At 25.6% G+C, this 22016-nt stretch overlaps 6 protein-coding genes across 9 annotated transcripts; 2 read left to right on the plus strand and 4 right to left on the minus strand.

Moving 5' to 3' along the window:
- Nucleotides 1–954: 954 nt before the first annotated feature.
- On the minus strand, nucleotides 955–4616 carry LOC138179333 (uncharacterized). The gene is given in 5 exon segments (XM_069112002.1): nucleotides 955–1925; nucleotides 2279–2827; nucleotides 3121–3451; nucleotides 4176–4329; nucleotides 4472–4616. Coding segments are annotated over 4 exon segments (1716 nt in total). The 5' UTR covers nucleotides 4311–4329; nucleotides 4472–4616; the 3' UTR covers nucleotides 955–1224.
- A 748-nt stretch (nucleotides 4617–5364) lies between these two features.
- On the minus strand, nucleotides 5365–11129 carry Cds (CDP-diacylglycerol synthase). Its single transcript, XM_069111052.1, has 10 exons — nucleotides 10512–11129; nucleotides 9494–9618; nucleotides 9262–9358; nucleotides 9009–9185; nucleotides 8432–8634; nucleotides 8198–8354; nucleotides 7960–8112; nucleotides 7761–7892; nucleotides 7540–7674; nucleotides 5365–7182 (listed from the first exon to the last, which is right to left on the minus strand). Exons 1-10 carry the CDS (start codon nucleotides 10578–10580, stop codon nucleotides 7093–7095), a joined length of 1338 nt encoding a protein of 445 aa, XP_068967153.1. The 5' UTR covers nucleotides 10581–11129; the 3' UTR covers nucleotides 5365–7092.
- Nucleotides 11130–12458: 1329 nt separating this feature from the next.
- Nucleotides 12459–13702, plus strand: LOC138179338 (small ribosomal subunit protein eS10). Of its 2 annotated transcripts, none has more exons than XM_069112009.1 (3): nucleotides 12459–12541; nucleotides 13087–13231; nucleotides 13327–13702. In XM_069112009.1, the coding sequence occupies exons 2-3, from the start codon at nucleotides 13088–13090 to the stop codon at nucleotides 13660–13662; spliced, it is 480 nt and encodes a 159-aa protein (XP_068968110.1). In that variant the 5' UTR covers nucleotides 12459–12541; nucleotide 13087; the 3' UTR covers nucleotides 13663–13702. The 2 variants fall into 2 exon arrangements, with proteins under 2 accessions (XP_068968110.1, XP_068968109.1); XM_069112008.1 differs by having other exon boundaries at nucleotides 12500–12609.
- Nucleotides 13703–13794: 92 nt separating this feature from the next.
- Nucleotides 13795–15819, minus strand: bc10 (BLCAP apoptosis inducing factor bc10). Of its 2 annotated transcripts, none has more exons than XM_069112011.1 (2): nucleotides 15609–15819; nucleotides 13795–15526 (listed from the first exon to the last, which is right to left on the minus strand). In XM_069112011.1, the coding sequence occupies exon 2, from the start codon at nucleotides 15467–15469 to the stop codon at nucleotides 15227–15229; it is 243 nt and encodes an 80-aa protein (XP_068968112.1). In that variant the 5' UTR covers nucleotides 15470–15526; nucleotides 15609–15819; the 3' UTR covers nucleotides 13795–15226. The 2 variants fall into 2 exon arrangements, with proteins under 2 accessions (XP_068968112.1, XP_068968111.1); XM_069112010.1 differs by having other exon boundaries at nucleotides 13795–15529.
- Nucleotides 15820–15955: 136 nt separating this feature from the next.
- Nucleotides 15956–19491, plus strand: LOC138179332 (DNA repair and recombination protein RAD54B). The gene is made up of 10 exons (XM_069112001.1): nucleotides 15956–16466; nucleotides 16539–16638; nucleotides 16719–16811; nucleotides 16888–17017; nucleotides 17105–17673; nucleotides 17791–18541; nucleotides 18615–18774; nucleotides 18851–18977; nucleotides 19057–19281; nucleotides 19352–19491. The coding sequence occupies exons 1-10, from the start codon at nucleotides 16186–16188 to the stop codon at nucleotides 19424–19426; spliced, it is 2511 nt and encodes an 836-aa protein (XP_068968102.1). The 5' UTR covers nucleotides 15956–16185; the 3' UTR covers nucleotides 19427–19491.
- Nucleotides 19423–21385, minus strand: LOC138179336 (enoyl-CoA delta isomerase 2). Of its 2 annotated transcripts, none has more exons than XM_069112005.1 (6): nucleotides 21008–21385; nucleotides 20335–20507; nucleotides 20129–20249; nucleotides 19945–20034; nucleotides 19745–19885; nucleotides 19423–19667 (listed from the first exon to the last, which is right to left on the minus strand). In XM_069112005.1, the coding sequence occupies exons 2-6, from the start codon at nucleotides 20505–20507 to the stop codon at nucleotides 19512–19514; spliced, it is 681 nt and encodes a 226-aa protein (XP_068968106.1). In that variant the 5' UTR covers nucleotides 21008–21385; the 3' UTR covers nucleotides 19423–19511. The 2 variants fall into 2 exon arrangements, with proteins under 2 accessions (XP_068968106.1, XP_068968105.1); XM_069112004.1 differs by having other exon boundaries at nucleotides 20796–21384.
- Between the last annotated feature and the right edge of the window lie 631 nt (nucleotides 21386–22016).

Consider the following 22016-nt stretch of genomic DNA (forward strand, 5'->3'; position numbering starts at 1 on the left):
AATAAACTTTATGATTACTTCATATTATTTCATTATGTATTCCTAATTTTCCGTTACGGCAAAAACAAACTTAAACTGCGATAATATCCATCGAGACAACGATCTTGTACCACCAGTTACCAACCACCCCGTATAAACATTTTATCTTTTATTAGATGATAAGAAAACTATGTACAAAATTAAAAGTTTTCTTAACTGCAAAAAAGATACGAGCGTCTGGAAGTATTTTATTTAATCTTAATTAAATTATGTGAGAATAAAAATCAGTATTCGTGTTGTCTTATTTATCTCATACCAACGAAATTGTATTTAAATATATGATATTCAGAACATTGTGGTCATATTTATGATTATTGTTTTTATATTTTATATCATTTTTGCAGCAAGAAATACTACGTTATATGTATTAGGATAAATAAAATTTCATTTTATTAAAAAACTATATTAAATATTAAAATAAATATTAAATCAGCATTATATTAAAGTTAATATTACCTTAATCATAGATTGAGACATTTTTATGAAGGAAATAAAACTTTAAATGAATCATAAATCAAGGAACATAATATTGTGTTCTGCAATGATAAATAAATATAAATGTAACTGGAGAGAAATTTTTATTTACTATTCATCTTTCATAATACTACACTAAATAGCATTTATATGCAATAAGCTTCATTTTTTATAACAAAGAATTCACTCATAATGCAGAATAAATTTAGATAAAATACATTATTACTTTACATTATCAAATGATATTACAAAAAAAACTTTGCTATTTCTTTTAAAATTTTGTTGAACATATAAAATTCTTAATATATTTTCTCTAATAACATGCAATTATTTTTGCAAATTTTATATATTTGCTCATGTTTCTTGTATACAGCTTCTGCAAGGCACCATTGAATTCTTTTAAAATATGTGGACATTAACAATAATTGTTCATTATGAAAATGATCATTTAAAAATTATTTTATTTAATTAGGCGCCTATGAAAATCGTTGCTATATTACTACCAAGTGATGACTAGTTCTAATAAGTCTATAGCCAAATACCACTTATTAATGGTAGTGCTGTCATTTATTATAGTATAATTATTCACTTAAATATATTTACGAAACAAATATTTTTGTTTCGTTGTTAAAATGTTCATTAATAATTTTACACTGAAGAATTGAATGATCAATTTGTCTATAAACTAGCAATCATTAAATAAATCAAAGATTAAACACCCGTATGTGGAAGATCCATTACAAGCGAATCTAATTTTACAACCTGTACTTTTGATGTCAGTACCTTTGTTGCTTCTATGTCATATGAAGACCAATAAGTTATTAATTCTGGAAATCCATCTTCACTAATATAATCAATTTTGATTGAACTAAAGCGAGCACGCAAACTCAAATTTGGTTGACAATTTGCGTTTTTGCATAATTGAACAATATCAGTTTGATTTATATTTTTAACTTGTACATCTGTATAATTCACAAAAACAATCAATACTCTTTCTATTAGTCTTCTTTCTGTAACAATAGATACTTTTTCTGTACGTTCAGATGTTGAATTAGTCCATTGCCAAAATTTAATGGCAAATCCAAAAGTATAAGGTTTCCTGGATATATCCAGAAAAGCTGGTTTTGAGACAAAAGAATTAGGACTAATATAATTCCATATTACTTTTGATTGATTTCCATGCTTTTGTAATTTTAGAGTTACACTAGCTGTACAAAATTCTCCAGGACATAATCCTTTATTTTCAATGGATAAGTAGTGATATGGTGTAGGCCCCCAGTTATTCTTTTCATTATTGTATTTTAAAGTCTTGAACGTGCTAAATGCCATTGCTTGTTTCATTATCAACTTTTTATACTCCGGTAATTTCATAGCATGTAATAAACCTTTAATAGTCATAGTTTTAATCATACCTGCAAATAAGAAAAGATAAATTACATATTAAATAGATTACATACCGTCTTATTTTTCAGATAAGATATGTATTAAAATCTTCTGTGTGTTTATATATTTGTATATATAAAATTGTACATAATTGTATATATCATTGTATATATAAAACGAAAAATATATTAATATTTCACTAATTTTATTTCATATAAATGCCTATAACAATTAACAAAATTTTATAATCAACATATCTGTCTCAATCATACATTATTAACAATTTTCCTTTCTTAATACCAAAACAAAATAAATATAATTATATATTTATACAAGAAAATAAAAACTTATCTTTTATAATCATAGTTGACTTTTTACTTACTTCTTCTACTACTATCATAGCAAATATAAGATACAGTATCATTAAGGACGTGATTATCTATATCAATGGACGAACAATTTTCAGGTGAATATCGCCCTAGAAGATGTCCAGTTCCACCAGATAAGAGAACAAGATTAGGCATATTTTTTGTTGCTACTTCTATACTCAAAAAATCTTCTATTTTGTCTGAATTAATATCTGGTAATATCAGAGGTAGTTTTTCATATGTATAAATTTTGGAACTCCAATGAATAGTGCCTGCAATAGGTTCAATACTAGCCAAAAGGCCTTGATCTCCAGCAACTATGCAATCTGGTTTTCCAGATCGATCAGTATCCACTGAAATACAATCAATTTCGGTAGGCGGTCTTTTCAACGAAACTAACCACAATGGTAAACCACTATTTGCTTGCATTGACATAATTCCTCCTCCTTCTGCAGATATTTGGCCCTGATCATTTGTATCATTTCCTCTATATCGTTGTCCACGAACAAGAAATATCAAGTTTGATGGATTTCCATGAATGATGGAGATAGGACCATGTAATTCTAAAAATATTTAATTAGAATATTAAAATCTATTCGTATAATTTATACTAATCAATTATTTAATATTTTACGAATTTTTTATATGTATGATGCATAATATTTTATAAAAATATGTAACAATTTTTTATATGTGTATTAATAAAACTTTTTATTACATTAAACAATATTTACTAAAAAATTAGTAACTTTGGAGAAATTAATTTAGAGAGATTGGAGCTTATTTATTGTTTCTGCAACAGTGAGTAAAATTTTATTCATACACTATACTTTTACAAACATTTAAGTAAACTTACCTATTCCTTGTAAAGTTTTATCCCAAGATATAGATGACTGAGGTTCATTTACTGAAGGACATACCATTGAATTATCACAAGGTAAAACATATAGAAATATAACTATTGTTACAACACATAATAATATAGAAGCAACCAAACAAAATCGTCATAAGGGTGACATATCATGTCTTTTCCATAAATCATTTTGGTCAATGCCTTCAACTACCATTATAGGTACATCATCTCTATAATATTTAAGCATATTTTGACCATTTTTTGTGCGATTTGCTAAATTCCTTGTTTCATCCAATGGATAATATATTCCATTCTCATGAATAGTAGTTGATTGCTAGAATTTTTATATTCATTATATATTTTTTAGTTTATTCATTAAATATCATTATATATCTTATTTATTTTATATATCTTATTATTTATAAAATTTATATTAAAATTATAATTGGTTATCTTTATTTAATACACATTGTCGTGCTTTATATACATTACATAGCAATTTTGTCTTTTTTATTATAAATAAAATTACAGTTATATTATAAAAGTATATTACTAAAAACTGAATGAAATTAAAGATCTTTAAATATATAGTATTTCAATAAGTAGTTACTAAATTGATACAATATATTCTGAAGATTAAATAAATGAAGAAAATTTATATAAACCCATATCCAAAAATTATTTATTACAGAGTTATAAAAAATAAAAGAATCATTATCCATTAATTAAAGTTCGATAATGTTTCTTAGTTTTATAGTTCTGTACAATTGTTTTTTAGTGATTATAATGACTAACAATTTTTAAGACAACTATTTGTTTATCGTGAACTATAAAACAGAGAACTTACTTAATGAATAAAGATTCTTTTATTCTTTATAGCTGTGTAATAAACGATTATATGGGTTCCTAGATTCCTAAACCTTTTTCATCTATTTGACCTCAAAAATACACCAACCTATTGAGACACCCTGTACGTATAGATTCTTACACCAATTACTTATACTTCTAATTTATATTATAAATAAAAAGAAAATATTGTTCGCATGATTTCAACTTACCAGTTGTGTATCATCAACATGATCTTTAGGAATTTCATTTGGTTGGGCCAAACAATCATCTTCATCCTCAGTATCGGTGTTACTTATATTTTGCGGTAATGGGGTATAACCTTTTCCACCGTGATGGTCAGACATGTTAAATCTGTATAAAGCACTGTAAATTGAAATTTAATAGAATATTTTTATGTGCATAGATAAATATATACGTATTTTATGTATTAATTTTATCCTAACACCATTGAACATAAAGTATTGATAAAGAATGAACAAAGTAGAATTCAGAATCGATATATTACATTACTGTTACGGAGTACCAATAGTTAAATGTGACGGACCTTGATCGTATTCAATATTTTTGTATTCGATACATTCGCGCGGCAAATTTATAACAAGAGACGAAAGTTATTCATATAGCTGGAATATAGAAATAAAAAGATAAATATTTTTGTGATTCACGTAGTTGTAACAAGTCATACCCTTTTTTTGTAATTAAAGTTGGAAAAAAAATTAGAGGGAAAAGATGAACGATTTAAAACGGACTACATATTTACGATTACCATATTATACGTTTTTCGCAAGTACAACAATATAATTTCGAATATTAATTAATAGTACTAAACAAATACTTTCGCCTCAATAATCAAATGACTTAATCAGGACTTAAGAAGACCTCCTACCTTGAATTTAGTCCTGCTGATGGCACTACTTGGACGGTAAAAAGTTATTATGATTCTTCCTTATCTTCTTCTTCGGGAATCTTTTTTGTTTGATAAAATCTTTTTTATTAATTTATTATTAATAATAAAAGAACATATAATTCTGCACTTTTGTCATTACTCAATCACTTTTTGATAAATTCTTATGATGGAACTGGAAAATGTCTAGTTTATGATTGCAAAAAATTTGAGTCTCTTCGCAAACTAATTTGGAAACTTGATTAATAAATTCCATATTACTATCGTTATATATTATTACATAAAATACGTTTACGTTTAAACTGTAATTGTTACAACAAAATTAAAACAGTATTTTTGTACTTTTGTATATATTCCAAAAAAAGAGAAAAGATAGAAATTTGATTAAAACATTTTTATGTCTAGTATAATTATCTTAATATATGTATTCGTGATAGAACAATGTGAATACAGGGTTTAACAACATAAAAGATTAAAACACGAGATACAAGGAGTAATATTTCCAAGAAGTTTATTTTCTTGTACTACTACATAAATATATTATATATTTAAACTTAAGTCACTTTTAGTTAAGAATCTATAGTTATAATAACATATCTGTTATTTCACAAAATTTTCCATTTATATATATTTAATTTATATTATACTCTTCTATTTAATAAATATACTTGCATTTATCTATTTATCTATTATTGTTTGTTTTTAATTTTTATACACATATAAGTTATTTTAACATTCTATTTCCAATATTGAGACAATGTATAAACATCTAGTGATAAAAGAAAATACAAATATTTAATTAGAGTTAGGTACATTGTATAATTTGCTACAAAGTATATGTAAGCTAATCATGTAAAATATATGTAAACATTCAACTGGAAATGTAATGTAATCACACAACAATGTCACTAGTTGTGCCATATTGTTATCTTCTAAATAATCACACAAGCATAAGATTCATTTACTTGTACGAATTATTGGCACAATTTTAATTATAGTATAAAATAATTTGAAATAATATTTTGTAGTACTCAGTATTTTAATTCAATCAAAACTTTCAAGCTCTACACATTTTATGTTTTACTTTATACATTAATCTTATTGATATGAAATAAGTAATAAAAATTAGTAAAATGATACTAATTGTGAAAAATTGTTACATTTCCATTTAATTTTTATTTGTAATAAAATTGAAGATATAAGAAATAAACTCTATCTTTTTTATACAAACTTCTATGTACAATTAAAATAAAGTAACATTCAGTGCCATGATATTCAATAATTATTGTATACAAAAGTATTTGAGACAATTCAACAAGAGAATAGTAATAACATATTTTATTTTATTTAGATTATATTCTTTGCAAATGTTTCATGGCTAATATAACAAAGTATCATGATGGCATGGCACTGATTCTAATAAAAATGTTAAAATCTATTGTGATTTGTCATCAAAGGTTTTCAATATATGTATATATTTGTATGTTGATAACAATTAAAGAAATATTTTATATAACAATTAATAGTAGAATTACAGTTTTCTTAAATAAAATAAGCTGTTGAATACCATCTATTACCTCAAATTATATGCATGAAAAAACCTTTATGAGATTCACATCTAATACTACAATTACTAAATGCATAATAAGGATTTAAAAATATATAAATATATTGAGATCTGATTGATTTAAGTATGTATATCTAATCTTGAGTAAACATTTACATAAAATTTATGTGTATTAGTAAAGTCATTATTATATTAGAATTTATTAAAGAAAAACATTTAAAAAATATTTAATAAACATCTCAAATATTTATAAGAAATTGGAAGTTTGTTTTCTATGAGATACAGTATGCTTAATGTTCTTTGGTCTAACTATTATGAAAGAAACATGTAGTCAAATTTCTATCATCATTACAATTTAATAAAAATTTTTGGTAGAAAATGGACTGCTTGACGCGGAATGCAAAAGAACTACAAATGTTGCATGTTTCTTAGCTTCTAATTATAAAATAAATTTTATCGTTATATAATTCAATTTAGGATACTTTGCAACTAATATTGTTAATGTTATTTGTATAACGTATGCATTGTCATTAATATTATTAATGTTTGCGCAAACATTACGCAATATCAAAATAAATGTTAGAAATAATATTCCTAACACCTTTCACTATTTCAAAGTAATTGATTATTAATAATTACTGTTAATACTGGAACATCAATAGACATTCAATAAACCTCTGTTTTGTAAGGAATCTTTTAAAGTTTGAAACAACTGCAGCTGCTGCTCTGGTTTTAAGTTATAAACCTGCAATAATAAAAGAATTTCATATATATAATTTCATATATGCAATATAACAATTAAATTTGCGAATAGATTTAGAAAACAAAAACATTATAAGTATATATTACATTTACATTTATAAAACTGATATATATTGGCAAAGTATTTCTATAAAAACTTAAACTTGTTGATGAGAAATTTTTATGTTGTATATATATCTAATTCTATAAGATTATTTTTAATTATACCTATATTTAGTTGAAATATTGAAAAACTACTATGAAATATTAACTAAATCTACATAACAGTAAATATATATAATTTTCTTAACCAAATTATTAAAGAAAATAATAAAAATGATTATGAAATTATCATATTTACCTGCTGTAGAAGTTTTTGAGGTGAAGCAGTTTGGATAAATGAAGATATATAGACATTTACAAATGTTGCCATTAAATACTGACAGTCAAATCTATCCATTATTCCTCCATGACCAGGAATAACATCTCCAAAGTCCTACAGCAAACATATAAAATGAAGTTATTGCACAATTTGTTGCTACTAGAAAGAAAAAACAAGAAAAATGTAACTTAGTAAATTACCTTAATTTTGAATGCTCTCTTAAAACCACTAGCAAAAAAGCCTCCAAATGGTCCGATTACAGAACTAAATACTGACATTGATAATGAATGAAGTAAAAATGGATACAGAGTTATGGTGGACTTTCCACTAAACTATAAAAAAAAATTATGTCATTTATTTTTATAAAAATTATTATTTTTGATTGTATGAATACATTACCATTTTCCATACAACTTGCAAACTATTCGGCAAAATATATTCTTGAGGTTGAAACAAAGAAGATGGTTCACAATCCATAGTCATTCGTCCTAAAGCCTCACTATATTCTATAGGACAAACAAAGTAACGATACTGACACATGATGTATGATACCTGAAATGTATTTTATGAAAATTTATATGTTTAAAAGATTTAATAATATGTAATATTTAATCTAAAAGTTTAAACATAAATTTACCAGTAAACCAAGCAAGACTGTTGAAATACCACCACCTATAAAACCTTCCCAAGTCTTTTTTGGTGATAATTTAATCAAAGGCGTTTTACCAAAGAAAAACCCAAACATATATGCCATTACATCATTTATCACTATCATACTAACTGGAACAATGAACCTATACCAAACAGTCACATATTACCATAGAATATAATTACTAAAATATAGAAAAGATATTAACTTACATAAACTTACCATATCAAGCCCTCAAAAATATTCTGAATTATAAGATAACTTTGAGTTACGACAATAAGTAGAGCAACATGAGTCCAAGCAAATAAGGAAAATTGTTTCATATAATACTTTTTTACAAGTGATAGTACGAACCATACAAAACCAACAATATATAGACAAAAGGAAATAAAACGATGATATGTAACAAGTACACGTAAATATTCCTGTAAATAAAAAATATTATAGATTTGTAATTTAAATATGGTTATGAATAGAATTTTGAATTTTATGAACATATTAGTTTATAAGTTATTCAAATCTAATCATATATATAGGTACTTTTCAATGTTATGTATTTAAGATAATATCACATTAATATAAATTTAGTACATAATTAAATTTCTGTGGGAAACCTCAAAAAAGGAACTAGAAGCCATATAAAGTATATAAAGATAATGCTTCAGAAAGCTCTATTTATTGATTTTATGTCAATGCTAGATGTGTTCATAAAAATTGTAATTAAATTTAATGATACACTGATAAGCATCTTAAAGATATCAAGTTAAATTAAGTTTCATTAGATTGATATTATACTTACTGTACGGTTAATTACTACAGCAAAATAGTCCATTAAATTTTCTCCATAAAAGAAGTAATTGGAAGTAATTAAGAAATACCATGATAAAGATCTGAACCAAGGTAAACCATGAATTCTGTAAACTGCATACCCAATGTTAATGATTTCTTGGAAACATTTTACTTGAACAATTAATGTCTGGAAAAGAATGAAAAAACATACCTTGAAATTTTTAAATAAATATGTATTTATAAAACTAGTATCGTGGACTTACTGTAGCCATCAGTGCTAATGGTCCAATATAAATAATACCACAAAATCCAACAATCATAAACAAGGTAAAAATACTCCTAATTACCCAATTCCTCCAGCTATAAAAATATTTTATTTTTTAAACCTGAACATTTATGTAAATATTTTATATTAATATTCCAAACTAATATGTTGTTATTTAATATAGTTTGTTACGTATATATCAATCAAATTATTATTTTAGAAAACTTTACCGATCGGATAAGCCAGAAAGAGCTGAATTCAATATGTGAGGAGTATGATCTGTTCCTTGTGGTATGGCTTTAGCCAATTCCTCAACTTCCAGCTTTGCATCATCTTCAGATTCCACATCTTCTTTCTACAAGACATATAAATCAAATTATTTGTTAATAATTCTGTGGGAAATATAATATTAATTAGAAAATATCTTAATTATTCACTTCACTGTGTGATTAAAATTAAAAATACTTTACTTCCAAAATAATTTTTGTAGTTATAACTATATCACTGTATAATAATCTTCACATTTTTGTGTTAGGAGAAATTATATTAAAAATTATGTCTCAAAAAACCATAGTTTTTAGCATTGGCTACTAGAAACAATCATATAAAAAAATATTTAATCTATGAAATGTATGTAATCCATATACAACACATATAAAGAATTATATCTTAATTTAATATAACTTATATAAAAGAGTAAAAGTAATATGATAGGACGTATAAAATAAACGTTTCTATACATTTATGATGTATGAAAGTATTCTTTTTATCTCTTCTCTTACAGATCATATATTAAATCAAACTGAAATATCATTGTTTATTTCTTGAACTATACATTTTATTTCATCTATTTGTTTTTTTTTTTTTTAGAATATGCTACAAAAATGTAATTTATATACAAAATTTCGTTTATAAATCTTACTTATTAATAGATTAATACAAGCATGACGCAATAAAAAAATTTCAACAAATATTTATATAGAATACAAAATAAAATAGATATAGCAAGTATTATAGTTATATAGATTGTAAAAATTATAACAGCGGATCAGTTTGGACCATGTGATTTAGTATTAGTAACTGTCATAGTTATTCAATTTAGTTTAATACATATATATCACGAAAGAGAAAGGTCAAATGGCAGTCAATCAGGCTTAATAATCGAAGACGTTGATCAAGTGGAAAAAGAAACTTATTGCAATGCTACAACGAAACTTTCAAAAATAAGAAATATGTATTTGTATTTACCTGATCATCACTGACATCGCGCGTTTCTGGCGATGTATCTCCGATTGTTCTTTTACGAATATCCGACATTTTTTACTACGTTTAAAGATTTATAATATATAGTACAGATACAAAAACTTAAAACAAAAAATAGCACTGTAACCACTGATTTATGCAATATAATTGCATATTTATGCGTTTAAATATTTAATTAGAAGGAGCGGATGTGACAGACACCGATCATACTTGCGCAAATCAAATTGACAGGTTAGCGCACGGTATAATCATCGTTGATATTCGGTTTATTTCGAGTCTCTTCGGAAAATCAATAATAAAAAAAACTACATGGGATCTAATGTTTTGTTTATAATATCCTGTAGAAAAGCTATGTTCATATCGTATATCACCATTAAAAATAAAAAATGTATCTTTTTCGAATAATAATTTAATAAATAGATCGTAATATTAATTAGGTATGCTAGGCTCATAGTATTTTGTTAGTTTTAACCATGGTCATATAAACAGGTCTGGAACCGAAAACCGAAAGCATAGACGAAACCAAAACAATATGGCGATCAGAGTAGAGTGAATTCTGCGCATCTGCAAGATATTGCTATTTATTTGAATATTATAAAATTGACTAAGTAGTTTTTTTTTTATTCGGATCTTTTCCTATCATTAAAACAATTATATAATAAATCCAGGAAATAAAAGCTGTAGAATGAAATGCTACATACATTTTAAATTAAGAAAGAGAAAAATTAATAGTAAAAAAATATAAAAATTCTTATGGTACAAGAAATTATTATTACACTTATATTAAACATATTCTCTTAATAACAAATGCTGTTGTATATGGAGCATTCATTGGTGGGAATATAGAATTTTTATACACAAACGTGAAATTTTTAAATTACATTCAATTTAAATGATTTAACTGCACTGATATGTACACTAGAATACATCGCTCGTTTACTTTGATAGTGGCATAACCCAAAAAAAGTTAACTTTAGAAGAAAGAGGTCTTAAAATTTTCAAAGAAATCTTCGTGAATCATTTCAACGACACTATAAGGCTGACTTAACATAAGATATGTCACTGTTTACGAAAGCAGTACAACTTTCCACTTGTAACGTTACAAAACAACTGAAGCTGAGACAGTAAAATTAAAACTAAAGCCAGACTGATAGCAGCATAAGTAATAATTTTTTCCTCTGACGTAAAACCGATGGAATTATAATTTACATGATAAAAATAGAAACACGATGTAGACCTTCTATATGATGTAGATCTACAATAAAAGCAAATATGAAACTTTTTGAGTTGTGCCATCATCAAAGTAGCGATACGCATATACATATATAAATGATACAATCGAATACAGTTTATGCATATTTTTAAACAAACATGAAAACTATATAATTTCTATTTCTATTTCGGGGTATTTAAACTACTTATACAATATACAGTCTTATAAACCAGCTTTAAAATGTTATTTTTTTATAGTTTAAAACGTACTTCATTTTTCTTATTTATAACATTTTATTGTTTTGTAACTTCATAGGCGACACGATGCGATGCCTTTATTAATAGCTAAAGCTATTAAAAAATGGCTTCTTAAACATTCTTAAACATAGTAGATGAGACACTTGTTTAAAAATTTCAATCTATAATATACATTCAAAAAAACAGAAAAAATATTTCAGCATTTCATTATTAATAAATATCTAGAATTTGCATTGTGTACATTAAATATATTATATATATTCCTTCATACAATAAAGTTACATTTTTCGAATTCGAAGAGCAGATTCAAATAGTAAATTTTACGTGATACATATGTAATTTATAAGACAAAATAAAAGTTTATAATTTCGCATGGGAATTATATTTTTAATATAAAAATAAATTTAAAGAAATTTAAATGTTTCCATTATATATTCGCTATTTCCGGTTAATCTCGATACATCACGATATATCGATTTGTGCATGCGAAATATCGAACTCCTGAAATTTTTCTTTCCGACAGAAGTCTACTGTTGAAGCGTCAAGTATGTTAGATTTCTCTAAATATCTATCTTAATCGCTTTTAATTTTCAATTTAAACAAAAAATAGGAGGTTTGTTAAATTATTTACTCTGTGACAAATTGAAAAATTGCTATATGATTTGTGTTTTTATTCATTATCGTAACAAACAATATTGATGTTATAGTGATAACCTAAAATAATGTTTGTCTTTCTCTAATTTCAAGTGCAATACTAGTTTATAATGTCAATACCTTTTATGATTTGAAATAAAAGACATGGTTTTTTTTATGATAAAACGAACACATTAAAATTACTTCTAACACGTGAGAGATAAGCGTCAAAACGTCGTATCAAAGCTAACCTCTCAAATTGTTTGTCTGTGATAAATTGAACAAGTTCTTAGTCTTTTTTTATTCGTATATATTTTTCTAGTTATACATTTCTTTCACTTTATAACATATTGTTCACAGAAAATAGACCATTAATTCCTTCTCATTTTTGGTCTAAAGTAATTATATCATTAAGTTCACAGTAACTAGTTTTTAATTATGTTTTTATTATTTTTAGAATGTTGATGCCAAAAAAGAACCGTGTTGCAATTTATGAGTACCTTTTTAAAGAAGGTGTTATGGTTGCTAAGAAAGATTATCATGCACCAAAACATCCAGAATTGGAATGTATTCCAAATCTTCAAGTTATTAAGGCTATGCAGGTAATAATTACACGCGATATAATTTTATATTGCATGCTTGATATGATTTAATTTGTTATATTGTTAAAATCTATATCTCTTATTTATTTTTTCAGTCTTTGAAATCTAAAGGGTATGTTAAAGAACAGTTTGCTTGGAGACATTTTTACTGGTATTTAACAAATGAAGGTATTGAATATTTGCGTGGATACTTACATTTACCACCTGAAATAGTACCTTCCACACTTAAAAGGCAAACCAGATCAGAAACTACAAGGCCAAGACCTACAACAGGTGCAAGAAGTGAAGCATCTAGACCCACAGAAGATCGTGCTGGATATAGACGAGGTCCTGGAGGCCCAGCTGGTCCTGGTGATAAAAAAGCTGATGTAGGTGCTGGTACTGGAGATGTTGAATTCCGCGGTGGTTTCGGTCGTGGTAAACCACAATAATATTTTAATGTAAAATAAATAAACATTTCGTAATATACAAGCATTGCTATTTTAATATCCTTACATTTTGAATAGTAATTTCAATAGATACAAGTTTTAGGGATTAATAAGTAAAGATCAAGATAAAACATGTTTATCATAATAATCTTTTATTTTATTTTATGTCGCATTATAAAATTGTACATTTACTTACAAATTGTATAATTATAGTTGTTATTAACATGTAAAGTCATAACTGGAAGCAAACAGTAGGCAATTATTATACAATTACAAAATATTGAAATTATAAGTTTGCTAAATAAATATATCATTTTTGACAAAACCAAAGGTAGAATAGGAAACATTGTAGATATATATTTGTGCTAAAGCAAGAATTTCATCAAAAGTTTTGTAACTCTTCTTCAATTAGTTGACAGAATTTTTTTGAGAAATGGTTTTAATATATACTGGCAGTATGATGTTGCTTTTTGTTTCATAGCTTTTTTATCTTTCAATGCAAAATTTTTCAAGTTCTTTTTGATTATTGCATCAATGTCTTCTACTTTCTTCATCTTTATGGTGAAATACTAGTACCTACATTTAATGGAAAGGTATATTTATAACAAGCACGTCATATATATTTTGTTCATTTTCCATATTCGCTATGCTTCAAAAAATAAATAGGTGTTATAAATTACCATTAACAAATTTTACATAAAATTGATGCTTTAGATAGATGTTAAAACGAACTAACTTAAACTTTATTTCTTAGCGCAATATATATTTCTATCGCTTGTCATATTTGTTTGTGTTTATATTTATTTAATATTATATTGTAATACCCCTAGTTTTTTCATTCAATAATTACCAATTGTACTGCTGAATTATTTATTTAGAATAATATATAAACAATAATTAAGCTCAAAATTTTAATTTAACATTCGTAATGAATGATATTATATTTCAAAGTGTTTGATGTTCCTAAATTTGACATTTATATTTAGTTTAATAGTGAATTTTATTTATAGAACAGTTTCTTATACGTTTAACCAAATTAAAGAAATTGCGAAAACATCAATTTTTTGAGTATACAATTTATAAGAAAAAGAACATCTTTAAATAAACGAATAATGTTACACAGTGTACAATCAAGTAATAGGATTAAATTAAATGGAATTAAACTTAGTTGTATATACAAAAAGATGTATCTTAATTCTATAATATTGAATTGTCATAATTTTACACTTGGAAGTTTCTTAATTTCATGCAAACTTTTTGTGACCTAGCAAGTTTGTATGTTTTTATCTTCTGTATGTATAAATACATGGTATTGTAAGCATATATGTACATATTCATGTACATATGTACATTACAAATATATATATATCATGTGTAACATCTATAAAAGTTATGATTAAAACCATAAAATTATATTTGCATACAATTAATAAGAATCATGTATATGTAATACATATGAATTCTATGAATAGGTTATGTTGTTATCGATGAATTAATTAGACATATTCTTCTAAAAGAAATGAAAGTGGAGGCAATTTTTTAACCTAGGATGAACGTTCTAATAACCTTAGCTATTGTCACATCTCACTGTATCACAATTTGTACTCCAAAGGAAACAATTACCAATGCCACTATAACAAATTAGGAAAACTGCAAGAAGAAATACTAAACTACAAACAGTGCATGGTTTTCGTTCTAGGAAGAATCCAATTAGATAAAGTGCCATAAACATGACATGCGTTTGCAGCAGTGTTGGATTTACTGGTTTTGGTATCAGGAGCACTGGAATTAGCCACTGTAGGCAATACATCCTCTTTACTTTGTTGTTAGAGATGTATTTAAACTAGTTGTTTCATCTGTGGCGAAACTTCTGAAAAGAAGTACATAAATTATTTCCTCTCAGTTTATTCGTAAATTCACTTTTTACACGCACTACGATTTTTTCATACCTTATTTGGAAGCACCATAATGTTCTCGAAACATCTCGTCCTTCAAATTTGAAACGATTTAACTATACTCATGCTAGTAGGTACAAATATTTCCAATCTAAATTTTTCCAAATATGAGATTACACACATCTACAAATTAGATGGGAACATACAATATGACTAACAGCAGTTTACTTTACTGTTGTTTTCATGAAAACAACCTTTACATTATCTTCCAAACTGAAAAAAATTATTTAAAAAATTATTTTATCATCATTTGACTTCATATTCATTAATAATAAATATATTTGTTATTTATTACATTATGTTCTGCTTCCTTTTATCCTTACACTAGAAATGAAAATGAGATGTCAAGTTTGCTTCATAGTATTAATTTAAAAATTACTATTATTCTCTTACGCGGGAATACCAAATAGTACTAAAAGTAAGCACTGTTAGAATAATAGCATTCTGAGATAAGCAGATTTTAATATTTGTAACTTTAATTAATCTGTAACTAGTGCGCGTTATGTTGTATATTTCAGTTATAAAGTATTTCAAATATAAAATATTATAATGTGTTATACAAGCATCTAACATGTATCGCAATAATTTAAATAAAAATTTTAAATCAACTTTGAAATATCAACAGCCAGTGTGTGCCAAATCTGAAAAAGGTTTAGAAAATACCAATGTTTTAACAGAAAATTCAGAGCAAACTTTTATTAGAAGCACTAAAAAAATTCTTAATTTATTTAAAAAACCTGTTATCAATCATAAGGAGGAAAAACGGGAAGATAATGCTTCAATTAAGAGAAAAGAAAATAATGCAACTATTGTTAAAGAAGGTTTATCCATTATTACTGATAGTAATACAGCGTATGTACATAAATTTTTAATTCATTTAAATAATAATTTTGTTTTTAATAATTCGATTATTCCCTTTTCTAGTATCTTTAATGTAGTAATCGGTAAAAAGTCTATGAGAAAACATAAAAGATGGGAAAATGATGGAACATTGGAAGTTACAGGAAAACATGCAGTCTTAAAGGTGATGTATTTGTACAAACTGTATATAAAAGATTTTTTTATTAAAGTTATAAACAAGCTATATATTTTTACATTAAACAGGATATAGAAGGCAGTGTTATTCATAAAACTACAATTAATCCAGAAGTTTTGATAGAGGGCTTTAGAATGTACATAGATAATAAAGAAATTGAGGTAAAAATGAATGTATTTATATTAATAATTGGCTTATTTGAACCATTGTATAAAAGTGATATTAAAATATTTATAGATAATTGACAGAGCAACATCCAAATACATGTCCAATAAATCTATCTTAGAAAAAGTTTCAGAACCGCCCATAAAGAAGTTGAAAACTTCAAGTTCTAATCCATATCTTCCTTTAAAGCCATTATATAAAGGTATGATGTACTAAAATGAATAAAGGTACATTATGAAACTAAATTTTATAATGTATAAAATATATTAATCTTCATATCTTATTAAAGAACTAAAATTGAGATGCTGTCCACTGGTAATGCCATCTGTAAATAATTCAAAAAGTTGGGTAAATCATGATATGTCAGAAAATGAAACAGAAGTATTCGTAGATACCTGTTTAGTAAATGTACTTAGACCACATCAACGTCATGGTATTGTATTTCTATATGAATGTATTATGGGCTTAAAGGTATCTAATTATTTTGGAGCAATTTTGGCTGATGAAATGGGGCTTGGTAAAACATTACAATGCATTACAATTATTTGGACATTGTTAAAGAAAGGACCATATGGATATCCAATATTAAAATATATATTAATAGTAACTCCTAGTTGTTTGTGTAACAATTGGAATAAAGAGTTTAAGCATTGGTTGGGTTTCCATAGGATATCTCCATATGTTGTAGACGCCAAAAACAAGTCAAAAGATTTCAAAAAACATATAAGAAACTCGGTTATGATTATTAGTTATGATCTGCTTACCAGATGTGAACAAGAAATCAAAGAAATACCTTTTAATTTAATTATATGTGATGAAGGACATAGATTAAAAAATAATGATATAAAAGCAGCAAAGGTATCAATATTTAATTTTAATTCAGAAAGAAACAATAACTAATATATGATTATATGTATGTTTAATACTATAAAGTATGTGAGATATATAAAATTTTAATATATTATATTTTTCTAGATTTTATATAACTTGAAGTGTAAAAGAAGAATTCTTTTGACTGGAACTCCAATACAAAATAATTTGCAAGAATTTTTTACTTTGATTGATTTTGTAAACCCTACTATATTAGGTAGTAATTCTGAATTTAAAAATTATTACGAAAAACCTATTGTTGCATCACAATGTCCTACTGCACCAGACCATGTTGTATCTCTTGGAACTGAAAGAGCTAAGGAATTACGTGAAAAAACTAAATGCTTTATATTACGTCGTACACAAGAAACAATTAATAAGTACTTACCTTCTAAGCATGAATTAATTGTATTTTGCCGTTTATCGATCGAGCAACAAGATTTATATTCGCAAGTTACGGATTCATGGTTCAATAAAAGTCTATCAAATAATAACATACCACATTTAACAGTAATAACAGCTCTAAAAAAGATTTGTAATCACCCAGAATTATTTTATAATGAAAAAACTGAGCTTTTCTGTACTGATTCAAAAGGTATACATAAAACTTCTAATATAAAAGATAGTACAAAAACAGTATACTGTGGAAAAATTTCAATTGTACAAACATTATTGAGAAATTTAAAAAAAACGGAAGAAAAATTAGTATTAGTTTCATATTATACACAAACACTTGATATATTGGAAACTGTTTGTAATAGAGAAGGCTTACAATTTCTTAGATTAGATGGTAGTACAACAAGTAATACAAGATCTAAGATTATAGAACGGTTTAATTCAACCAGTGATAACAGTAGTTAGTATAATCTATACTATTTTTAATTTAACAGTCACCTAACATTTTCTGAATGTTTATGCAACTATTCTAGAAGTATTTTTATTAAGTGCAAAAGCTGGTGGAGTTGGATTAAATTTACCTGGCGCATCTCGACTTATATTATTTGATTCAGACTGGAATCCAGCATCTGATTCACAAGCTATGGCAAGAATTTGGAGGGATGGCCAAAAAAAAGATGTTTACATATTACGGTTTGGATATTTTAAGTTAGAAACAAATATCTACATGTTACAGATATTCTTATAACAATATAAGTAAAACTTGTAGATTACTAACAACTGGTACTATTGAAGAAAAAATATTTCAAAGACAAATTAGCAAAGCGAGTTTAAATGAAACTGTGGTAGACCTAAATCCCTCATCTTCTTTTAAGTTGTCTATGAGTGAATTGAAGGTCTATTTATTTATGTATTTTAAACATTGTACATTTTGAAGCAGTATCAAATAATTTATAATATTTGTAATATCTGTAGGATTTATTTACATTAGCAGCGAATACGAATTGTTTAACGCATGATTTAATGAACTGTTCTTGCAACGGCTATAAAAAATCAGAGGAAACATCAGAAAAATTACATCAAAAAGATGCTACAGGTTATCAATTTCTAGGAGATAAAACGTTAAAATCAAATTTCACCATAAACCAGCTTTTGAAATGGGAACATTACCAACAACCAATTTCGGATAAAATAATTCAAGTAAGAATAATTTAATACTGAATATTAAAACTAGTTATCAAATTAATAATTATTTCTAAATATTTTGTAGGAAATTATGCTATCAGAAGTATCTGAAAATATAACTTTTATATTTAAAAATTCTTTAGTAAATAGGACAGATTGAAATGATAAAACAAATATTTATATTTCATGTCATGAAAATACAATAATTATATATATATAATGACAGCAAATGTAAAATTAAGTACTTAAAGTTTGTTTTTATGTAATGTAACACTTATTAATCTTTCTATGCACTCAGGAGATTGTAAACGTTTTATAAGTTCAGTTATTTCTTCTTCATTAACTTTCAATAAAATGTCTTTATTCCATCTGTTAACTAAACATTTAATTGCCAATATAGACTGAAAGAAGACATTTATTTGAAATAATTGTATCAGTATCTTGCATTTTATGTAAAACAGATTAGATCAAAATATACCTCTAATGAAAGTTTAGTCAACTTTTTTAAATAGGTCCAAACTTCATCTAAATTTTGATATTTGTATACTTCATTAATGAAACCATAGTGTTTAGCTTCAAGTGCACTCATTTTATATCCTAAATATAACATTTCACTAGCCTAAAAATTATTTAAGAATTGTAATTTAATCACAAATATAAGTTCACAATTTTAAATACCTTAGACTTCCCAAATATATTAGGAAATGTATATGTAGAACATCCTTCTGCACTAAGGCCTAATCTTGTAAATGGTGTTTCAAAATAAGCCTATAAGATAATGAATAACTACAGATTAAACATAATTTAATGAACATAATGAACTACAACGGGGACTAATAATATGTAACTAATAATTATTTACACTATCTGCTGCATATACAATGTCGAATAATGGAAGCATTGTTACTGCAATTCCAATTGCAGGACCATTTACAACAGCTACTAAAAGTTTAGGATATCTAATTAACATTTCTATAAATTCTCTGAAAAGTTATTTAAAAGATTATTATTAAAATTTAAGTTTGTGATATTAAAGAATTAAAGATTAACATGTTTACAAATACTTACTTAAAGACATTAATTATACTTTTGATATCAAAATCATCTTCATTTTGGCTTGTTAATAACGATTTAAAATCATTGCCACTACTGAAGAAACTTCCATTACCAGTTAAGATGACTATATATATGGTACTATTTTGAATAGATTCGTGTAGAATTTTTATTAAATCTTTGTACATCTAACACATGAAGGACAAGTTTAATAGCAGCATTATTGATGAAACTCTTTATATGTAAACATAGATTATTGTACTTATAAACTACGAACTAGACATTAATTATATATTGTGTAATAACTGCTGGATAAAATTACTATTTTAAAAATTACATTTAATTTCGCTCTTTATGTAAGATCTAAAAATCTAACTTTTGCACCATTACATGTTATTGTAATATGTACTCTAATCTCTAGACAAAGTTTATAATAATAAATTAAATTTTAATACTAAATTTTAACGGTTACTTACAGAAATAGTAATAGCATTTTTATTTTTTGGTCGATTTAATCTAATGTTTAGTATTCCGTTATCCACCGAACATAAAATATCGGATAAATTTTTATTATCCATTATAAGCATGAGTGGTTATTCAGAATAAAGTTTGAGAAATAAGTTTCTCCTATTTTAATGATATTATGTACAGTGAATGCTTACGATATAATTGTATACATTAAATTAACCTTTTGAACTCGAGATTACTTTCATTTCGGATGAATTGACAACTCGAGACATTCCGCGGCATATTTAATGAATTCCCCACCTCTAACTTAGAATTAATTATAAAACTTTTATATTTTTCATTTTCATGTATGTTTACGTCTCAAAGAGAAAAATTTCTTAAATATTAGTGTTTTGCTGGACTCATTTCATCAAGAGCAGACCCTGCAATTCTTCCTAATTCTTGTTAAAATGACATGTAGTTTTCCATCTATATCTATTTCTAGGCTCCAAAAAAATACTTTTTACAACTATTTCAAGGATTTCCTTAAGAGATAGTATGTTGAGGTATATTGATCGGCACGATCAACGCCACCCATGTATATATTATGTAGTTTATTATAGCATTTTTATTTTTTTTTTTTTTTTTTTCACTTTAACTTCAACTCTACCTCGTAAAATTATTTTTATAGGAGTTAATCCTGGATTATACCAATTGGTTAGACATGTCACGACCGTCTTGTCTTTCAGTGCTAAATCTAAAGTATCGCCTTCCCGGTATGCTATTATAGATTTATTATAAAATTTTGGTTTCTTTATAAGATTTGGCAAATTCTTCATATTTGTTAGGATCGTCTCGGTCAAATGACATATCAGTTTCCGTAATTCTTCCGACAATGTATAACTTGTATATCTGTCTGTAAATATATGGTGTTCCTGAGCACCAAGAATTTTCTCCAACATTGTGTAAAAATGCAACAGTATTCTTGTTGATACCGGAAGATCGGATCTTATCAATTTCTCTCGGTAATAATATAAATTAGTTATGAAATTATATAAAATATCCATAAAGAATAAATTTAAAAATCTTGAATATATCTGCTTCATATTTCAGTGTATTTTATAGAGAACAATAAGTTATTTGATTTAATATTGTTAGTGAAATATATGTTTTCACACAATTTACACAAATCAAAAAATTTATTATTCTGCAGTAATAATATATACAGCAAGATTTTCAAATGAAGAGAT

Source organism: Bombus flavifrons, chromosome 4, assembly GCF_040668555.2.
Source record: "Bombus flavifrons isolate JBK064 chromosome 4, iyBomFlav1_principal, whole genome shotgun sequence".
Taxonomy (NCBI): domain Eukaryota; kingdom Metazoa; phylum Arthropoda; class Insecta; order Hymenoptera; family Apidae; genus Bombus; species Bombus flavifrons.